The sequence below is a fragment of the Hemitrygon akajei genome, chromosome 25 (assembly GCF_048418815.1).
Source record: "Hemitrygon akajei chromosome 25, sHemAka1.3, whole genome shotgun sequence".
NCBI classification, from domain to species: Eukaryota; Metazoa; Chordata; class Chondrichthyes; order Myliobatiformes; family Dasyatidae; genus Hemitrygon; species Hemitrygon akajei.
The window spans coordinates 14,191,491-14,199,575 of NC_133148.1; the positions used below are offsets into that span (position 1 = coordinate 14,191,491).

Below are 8,085 nucleotides of genomic sequence, written 5' to 3' on the forward strand. Positions count from 1 at the left end.
AGGAGAGTTACTGTACAAGATTCTGAAAGACTGGATTTATTTGCATTTGTAAAGGTAATAACTGATTAGGGTGGCTCAGTGTGACATTGTTTGTGGGAGATGCCATCACACAAATATGAGTATTTTGAGGAAGTGTCCAAGGGGATTGAAGGGGCAATGTGGGTGATGCCTATATGCACTTTAGCAAATTCTTTGACAATGTCCAATATAATGGACTGGTGGAGATTAGAATACACAATGCCCAGAATATGATTTTACATTGCAAACAAATGTGCATAGGTTGGCATTTGGTCAGTATGAACAAGTTGGACGAAAGGGCCTGCTTCAGTGCTGTATAATTATTAATCACCATGAATCTATGAATATATAATTCTACAATTTGACAATTTGATTTATCTGCTTGTATCAGTCATCCATCCGTGATATTGACGTAGTTTGTGTTTTATTTCTGTCTGAAAGTGGAGGACATGACCAGAACGAATGTCCTCCTTCGCTGCATTTTGAGACCTTCCACTTTTGCTCATCTCTGTTCCCACTCTAACAGTTCCCTTTCATTCATTGATTAGATCACCACACAAACAGCTAGACACCTCCGGTTTTACCGTGAGACATTCCCCTACCCCCACCGTCTTCCTGCTTTCACAGGCTGATTTTGTGTCCTTTCCTGTTATTACCATGGGGTCTCCGCCCTGAAACATTCACTGATTCACTTCTCCTGATCAGCTCTGCGCCCCATCATTCCATATTTACAATACGTTTCATTCTTCCGCTTCTCCTTCCACGTGATCTCAAACATTGCCCAAGATGGCTAGGCATGCGCACTGTGGTGCCTCAGACCTCCCAACAAACTGTGGGCGGTTACCACAATGGATGAGCCGCCTTCAGTCAAAGTTTCCTTCAATAGGAGAGGGGAAGTCCGGCCTTCAATGGCACGGCGTGGATTTGCGCACGCGTACTTCTGACGTGGGCTTTGAGTTTCCAGCCGGTTTGCAAAAGGCAGGCTTCCCGGAGGAAGAAATAGTTTCAGATCTTCGGCTTCTCACCAGAATTGGAAAAGGTGAGAGGTATAACCAAGTTTTAAGATACAGATAGAGCTCGATGTGGTGGGTGGGCTGAACGCTGACAGTGGGTAAAGCTTGTTAAATGTTCAGTGAAGATCAAAAATAGATGTGTTCGGAATACAAACAGAAGCTAAGTAATTACTTGGATATTTTGTGAAAGAACTTTTGGGGGCTGCAAATGTGAAATGCAAAATCTGCTGTTGTTGATATTTCTAAACGATTTAACTCTATGCTGAATGCATGTCTAGTGGAAAGGTGAAGTGCTGTTACGAGAGGTTTTAAGCTTCATTAAAACGTTCAGAAAGCTAAAAGCAGAGTAGCGGCTTGATGGAGTATTAGGATAATTTACTCTAACAATTGGAGCGAGGGAAATGGGGAAAATACGATTTAGAGGTGTAGAATTTGTGATCTCTGATTCTTGAACAGAAGAATGTATTTTATTAAGGCAATAGTTGTAATATTAGAAGAAATCGAGCTGGAGATTGACTCAGTTTTGAAGGATGTGACATATTATAAATATTTGCAGACTCAGATTTATTGATCACATGTAAATCAAAACATGCAGTATACCCAGAAAAGCAGTAGAATTGCCAATGCAACAAAATAGTTGCTGAGATGCTCAAGCTGCCCCATCTGGCACCAACAATCATTCCACAGTCAAAGTTGCTTGGATCACATTTCTTCCCCATTCTGATGTTTAGCCTGAACAACAACTGAACCTCTTACAAGAGAAAATCTGCAGATGCTGGAAATTCAAGCAACACACTCAAAATGCTGGAGAAACTGCAGGCCAGGCAGCATCTATGGAAACAAGTACAGTCGATGGTTTTGTCTGAAACCTTTCGGCTGGACTGGAGAAAAAAAAGATGAGGAGCAGATTTTAAAGGTGGTGGAAGGAAGAGAGAAGCACAAGGCGATAGATGAAACTGGGGGGTATGGTGAAGTAAATAGTTGGGAAGTTGACTGGTGAAAGTGATGTAGGGCTGGAGAAGGGGGAGTCTGATAGACAAGGATCGAAGGCCATGGAGGAAAGAAAAGTGGGGAGGAGCACCAGAGGGAGGTGATTGGCAGATTAGGAGATGAGGTGAGATAGGGAAGAAGAGGGGATGGGGGGGGGGATTGGTGAAGGAGAGAGCTGGGGGGTGGGAAGGTTGGGTTATTACTGGTAATTTGAGAAATCAATGTTCATGCCATCAGGTTGGAATGAACCCTACCATCTACCCTGATGGAATAGAAAGTGTTGCTCCTCCATCCTGAGTGTGGCCCTCATCACGACAGTGGAGGAGGCCATGGATTGACATGTCAGAATGGGAAGTGAAATTAAAATGGGTGCCTCCCAGTGACACAGGTGTTGATGAAGTCAGTGACAACAGTGGTGTATTCATTCAGATTCAAAGTTGAATCGTTGAATATTATCCTGTCCATCGCCTCAAAGCAGTCCTGCCAGCACGCCTCCACCTCTCTTGACTAAGTCTTGGTCCTCACCTCTGTACCTCATTTTGTTAGGCTAACAAGCATCACAAGAAGGTGGTTTGGGAAATAGTAGTTGTCAGTGTAATGCTACTGGATCACCAATGTCATGGGTTGAGTTCCCACCTCTATCTGTAAGGAGTCTGTACATTCTCCACATCACCATATTGGTTTTCTCTTGGTGCTCCAGTTTGCTGCCACATTCCAAAGGTTGATTGGTTACGTGGGTGTGATTGGGTCGTGCAGACTCATGAGCTGAAGGGGCCTGTTACTGTGCCGTGTCTCTAAATAAAATAAAACTCCTTTGCATAGCTAGATGTCACTGTCATTCCACAGGTACAAAAAAATAATTACAACAGCTTTATTTTAAATGCTTTTGAGTATAAATTCAATTACATTTCACTTTTTTTTCCAGTTCCTATTATTTTCTTTCTTCCTTCCTCATTTTGCAGCATAATGCCACCGAGTGTTGAATGACTGCCTGGGAACCAACAGGAAGAGAGCAGAACCCAGAGGAAAAAAGGGAGGGTGAGCATTACAACGCATTGTGCTGCTGGAGGCTGAGTTGCCTGACCAGATTAGTCAATGGGAATCTGAAATGAGCAACTTGTTCATTCTTTTCATTCACAAGATGTGTGAACCAGTGGTGAGATCACCTAGTAGCGTCAATGATACGAAGCAGATGGTGAGTCACACTCTTCAAGTGGAGATCTTCATTGTTGCTGTTGATGGGAAGGGTGTCCTGTTCAGATGCATGGAGCAATCACTCCCTTCACCAGTGTACTGATCGCCAAGGTATCTTGAATGTCCATAGGACATAGGAGCAGAATTAGGCCATCTGCCCCATCGAGTCTGCTCTGCCATTCAATCATGGCTGATCCTTTTTTTTTCTCTGCTCCTCAACCCCAGTTCCCGGCCTCCTCCCCGTAACCTTTGATGCCCTGTCCAAACAAAAACCTGTCAACCACTGTCTTAAATACACCCAATGACTTGGCCCCCGCAGCTGCATGTGTCAACAAATTCCACAAATTCACCACCCTTTAGCTAAAGAAATTTCTCCACATCTCTGTTTGGAAAGGGCACCGCTCTATTCTGAGGTTGTTTCCTCTTGTCCTAGACTCTCCCATCATAGGAAACATTCCTTCCACATCTACTCTGTCTAGGCCTTTCAATATTTAAAAGGTTTCAATGAGATTCCACCCCCCCCCCCCCATCCTTCTGAATTCCAGTGAGTACAGACCCAGAGCCATCAAACATTCCTCATATGATAACCCTTTCATCCCTGGAATCATCCTTGTGAACCTCCTCTGGACCCTCTCCAATGGCAGCACATCTTCTCTAAGAGGAGGGGCCCAAACTGTTCACAGTACTCAAGATGAGTCCTCACCAGTGCCTTATAAAGCCTCAGCCTCACATCCTTGCTCTTCTACTCTGGACCTCTTGAAATGAATGCTGACATGGCACTTGCCTTCCTCACTACTGACTCAGCCTGCAAGTTAACCTTCAGGGTGTTCTGCACAAGTCCCTCTGCATTGCTGCTACGTCAGCAGTTACAGCAGGTTCATTCTCGCAGCATGTCAGTATCTTGCTGCACCTTCTGCCTTTTTCTCGACATTGGAGGCTACGAGTTATATAACTTTGTGCAAAGACTTTGTTAAGTGTACAAAGTCCTTGTCCTCCACCCCTTTCATTCTGCTCTGTGACCCTTGCGTAGCTCCAGACCGGGTTTGGGTTTTGTTCCTGAAACACAAAGTTCAAGTAGCGTTTCAGGTTTATTCTTTTACCCCCTAGGATCCTCTAGATCACTTAGATTTGCTGAAGTTGATTGTTTTTGTTCTTTTGTCCTCTCTCGTGTACTTTATTGTTTTGAATTGATTTCACAGGTTATTAGGAGAGGATTTGCTGATGGGAAGCTTAACCCAAACATCGGGTCAAGACCTGAATGAGTTGGTCAGTTCATTCGCTGCTGAATATCGGTCATTAAACGCAGAAGTGAAAAACACCATTCAGACTGGGAAGAAACAGTACAGATGTTCTTTGTGTGGGAAGGGGTTTACCCGATCTTACACGCTGCTGAGGCACCAGCGAGTTCACACTGGGGAAAGGCCATACAACTGTTCGATATGTGGGAAAGGCTTCACTTCTTCGTCCAACCTGCAGACGCACCGACTCGTCCACACTGACGCAAGACCTTTCAAATGCTCCGAATGTAAGAAGAGCTTTAAAAGCAGGGCTCACTTGTTGAAACACCAACAGACTCATACTGGAGAGAGACCATTTACCTGCTCTGTGTGTGAGAAGGGATTTAGTTCTTCATCCAACCTACAAACGCACCAACTTATTCACACCAATTTGAGACCTTTTAAATGTTCTCAATGTAAAAAGGGTTTTAAAAACAGCAGTGATCTGCTGAAACACCAGCACACTCACAGTGGAGAGAGACCCTTCACATGTTCCGAGTGTGGCAAGGGATTCACTTCTTCATCCAACCTCACTGCACACCAACTTGTTCACACTGATGAGAGACCCTTTAAATGCTTTGACTGTGTGAAGAGCTTTAAAAGCAAACAAGAACTGCTGAAGCATCAACGCACTCATGCCCTAGAAAGGCCATTTACCTGCTCTCGATGTGGGAAGGGATACACTCGACTATCCAGCCAACTGGCACACCAATGTACCAGGGCAGGTGAGAAGCCTTTTACTTGCTCTCTGTGTGGGAAAGGTTTCAGACGTTCCCTTCAGCTCACCACTCACCAGCTTGTTCATAGCAATCAGGATCAGTTTCAGTTGACTGACTGCAACAGGAACGATTTGCTGGTTTGGCATCGGGCCCATGCTGGAGAAAAGCCATTTACCTGCCCAGTGTGTGGAAAAGGATTCACCCTGTCGTCCACACTGCTGAGACACCAACTCATTCACAGTGGAGAGAGGCCGTTCGTTTGCTCTGTGTGTGGAAAGGGATTCACTTTGTCAGCTGACCTGTTGAAGCACCAGCGAATCCACACTGGAGAGAAACCTTTCAAATGCACACTGTGTGGGAAGAAATTCAGATGTTCAACCAACCTTAATGTCCATCAACGTGTGCACACTGGGGAGAGGCCGTTTACATGCTCTGTCTGTGGGAAGGGATACATCCTGTCTTCCCACCTGCTGAGACACCAGCTTGTTCACACTGATCAGAGACCTTTTAAATGCTTTGACTGTGAGAAAAGCTTTAAACACAGAAGTGATTTGCTGAGACATCAACGTACTCACACTTTGGAAAGGCCATTCGCCTGTTCTGAATGTGGAAAGAAATTCACCCTGTCGTCATATCTGCTAAGACACAAGCTCACTCACACTGGAGAGAGGCCATTTATTTGCTCAATGTGTGGGAAGGGATTCACACAGTCATCAACCCTGCTGAGACACCAACTCACACACACAGGAGAATGGCCGTTCACCTGCTCAGAGTGTGGAAAGGGATTCACTTGCAGTTCTCATCTCACTGAACATAAACGTCTTCATGCTGGTGAGAGATGGTTTCCTCTTTGTGTAGGAAAGGATTCAGTAAATGATCCAAGCATTTGAGGTACCAGTTTCTTCACACTGAAGTGAGCTGCCACACCTGATACATGTGTCGAAAGGGATTTACTTCATTTCACTAAACACTAGCTTATTCAATCTGATACGGTAGCTCTATAGTGTTTGAGCTGTGAAACTTGTAAAAGCAAGTGATCTGTAAAGCACCAATGTACTTGTCCTGGGAAGAAGGCCATTAAAAATTCCACAGTTACTAGAGAATTCTCTGAGTATTTGAATTGTTGTGCTACCAAAAACTCACATGTGACTGCAATAAAATTATGATAATCTTGTAACTTATGTTCTGACATATTGGTTGGCATTGATGAGTTGGGCCGAAGGGCCTGTTCCTGTGTTGTATTACTCTATAACTAACCTGGATGCTAAGTCTTTGCTGTCCATTGGCTGTCAGGTCAGAACTTAATAGGTGAAGGGTGAACATGGCTTGGGTATGTATTTGGGATCGGGAACACTGTGATGGGGGTTAAGGTTGCAATCAGCCTTGGCTCAGAGCACAAGCCAGAACTGGGATCCACAGTATAATCTGAGTGTGTAGCTCGAACTGGGCTACAGAGTGTAATCCACATTTGCAGAACTCCTATAATCAATCTGGGGTCCGGAGTATAATCCGGGTGTACAGTTGGAGCTGGGGTCAAAAAAGGCTGAAGTATATAAACATTGCAGTCACCAGTCCTGGCTGTACACCCTGTCCTCATCTCTGAAATACAAGCTGAAACTCACTCGTCTGTGTGTCTTGCTCTCTCTAAACTCATAGAGTTCACTGGAAAATTTATTATGTGTAACAGATTTTCTTTTTTTAAAAAAATGCAAAATAAATGTGAGACAATGGGAAAGAAATCCAAAAGTCTGGTAAACTTTGCTAGTTCAACACCAGTGCATTACTGGCGTTTTAATGTACAAAATTGAATTCTGTTATTTATATCTAGAGCTAATCCATATGCATCTTGTTCATCAACATTTGTTTCTGTTGATACCAACCATTCTCTCATTAATCATTCCCACGTTAATCACTCAATGAAAATTCTAAATATTATGGCAGGTATTTTTTAGAGACTTATAAATGTCCATTTATTCGACAGAAATCTTCTTGGTAATGGGGTCTTGCCAGGTCACAGAAACAAAATGCTGGAGGAACTCAACAAATCAGACAAAATCTATGGAAAGGAATAAACAGTTAACATTTTGCGCTGAGACCCCTCTTGAGGACTGGAAAGGAAGAAAGAAGGCAGAATAAGAAGGTGAGGGAGGATAGATACATGCTGGCAGCTATAGGTGAAGAGAGGTGAGGGGGAAGTTTGGTGGTGGATGAAGTGAGAATTGGGAGATGATAGATGGATAGGTGAAGGGCTGAAGAAAGAATCTGATAAGAGATGAGAGTGGACCATGGGGAAAATGGGAAGGAGGAGGCGTACCACAGAGAGGTGAAAATGTGATAGGCAGGTGAGGAGAAGAGAAGGGGGAAGAGGGGATCCAGAAATGCAGGGGGTCAGAAATTTCTGTACATTAGAGAAATCAATGTTCATGCCATCAGGTTGGAGGTTGCCCAAAGAGTTGGTGTTCTTCCAACTTTAGAGTGGCCTCATCATGGCAGTAGAGGAGGACATGAACCAACATGTCCAAATGAGAATGGGGAGTGGAATTGAAATGGATGGCCACCAGGAAATCCTGTCTGTTGCAGATGGAGCAAAGAAGTTTGATACAGCCTTCCTGCAATCTATGTCGATGTCACCAATGTGGAGGATCCTGCACTGAGAGCACCAGATACAGTAGAGGACACCAACAGCCGTGCAGGTAAAGTGTTACCCTACCCAGAAAGGATGACCCTGTCAGGTTGGTGTGGTTCAATTTATGTTAGTCAGTAGGGTACCGAGTATCAGGGATAGAGAGAAGTCACTATCAAGTTTATTTATATGAGCAAGGAAGAGATTGTTGTCATCATCTATGAGGTTCAGGTTATGATAGACATGAAATT

The 8,085-nt window shown here is 44.0% G+C and overlaps 1 protein-coding gene across 2 annotated transcripts; it reads left to right on the forward strand.

The window, feature by feature from the left end:
- The first annotated feature begins 955 nt into the window (after positions 1–955).
- On the forward strand, positions 956–6,962 carry LOC140716371 (uncharacterized). Of its 2 annotated transcripts, none has more exons than XM_073029050.1 (3): positions 956–1,057; positions 2,984–3,216; positions 4,415–6,962. In XM_073029050.1, the coding sequence occupies exons 2-3, from the start codon at positions 3,200–3,202 to the stop codon at positions 6,099–6,101; spliced, it is 1,704 nt and encodes a 567-aa protein (XP_072885151.1). In that variant the 5' UTR covers positions 956–1,057; positions 2,984–3,199; the 3' UTR covers positions 6,102–6,962. The 2 variants fall into 2 exon arrangements, with proteins under 2 accessions (XP_072885151.1, XP_072885152.1); XM_073029051.1 differs by having other exon boundaries at positions 2,984–3,059.
- The last annotated feature ends 1,123 nt before the right edge of the window (positions 6,963–8,085 follow it).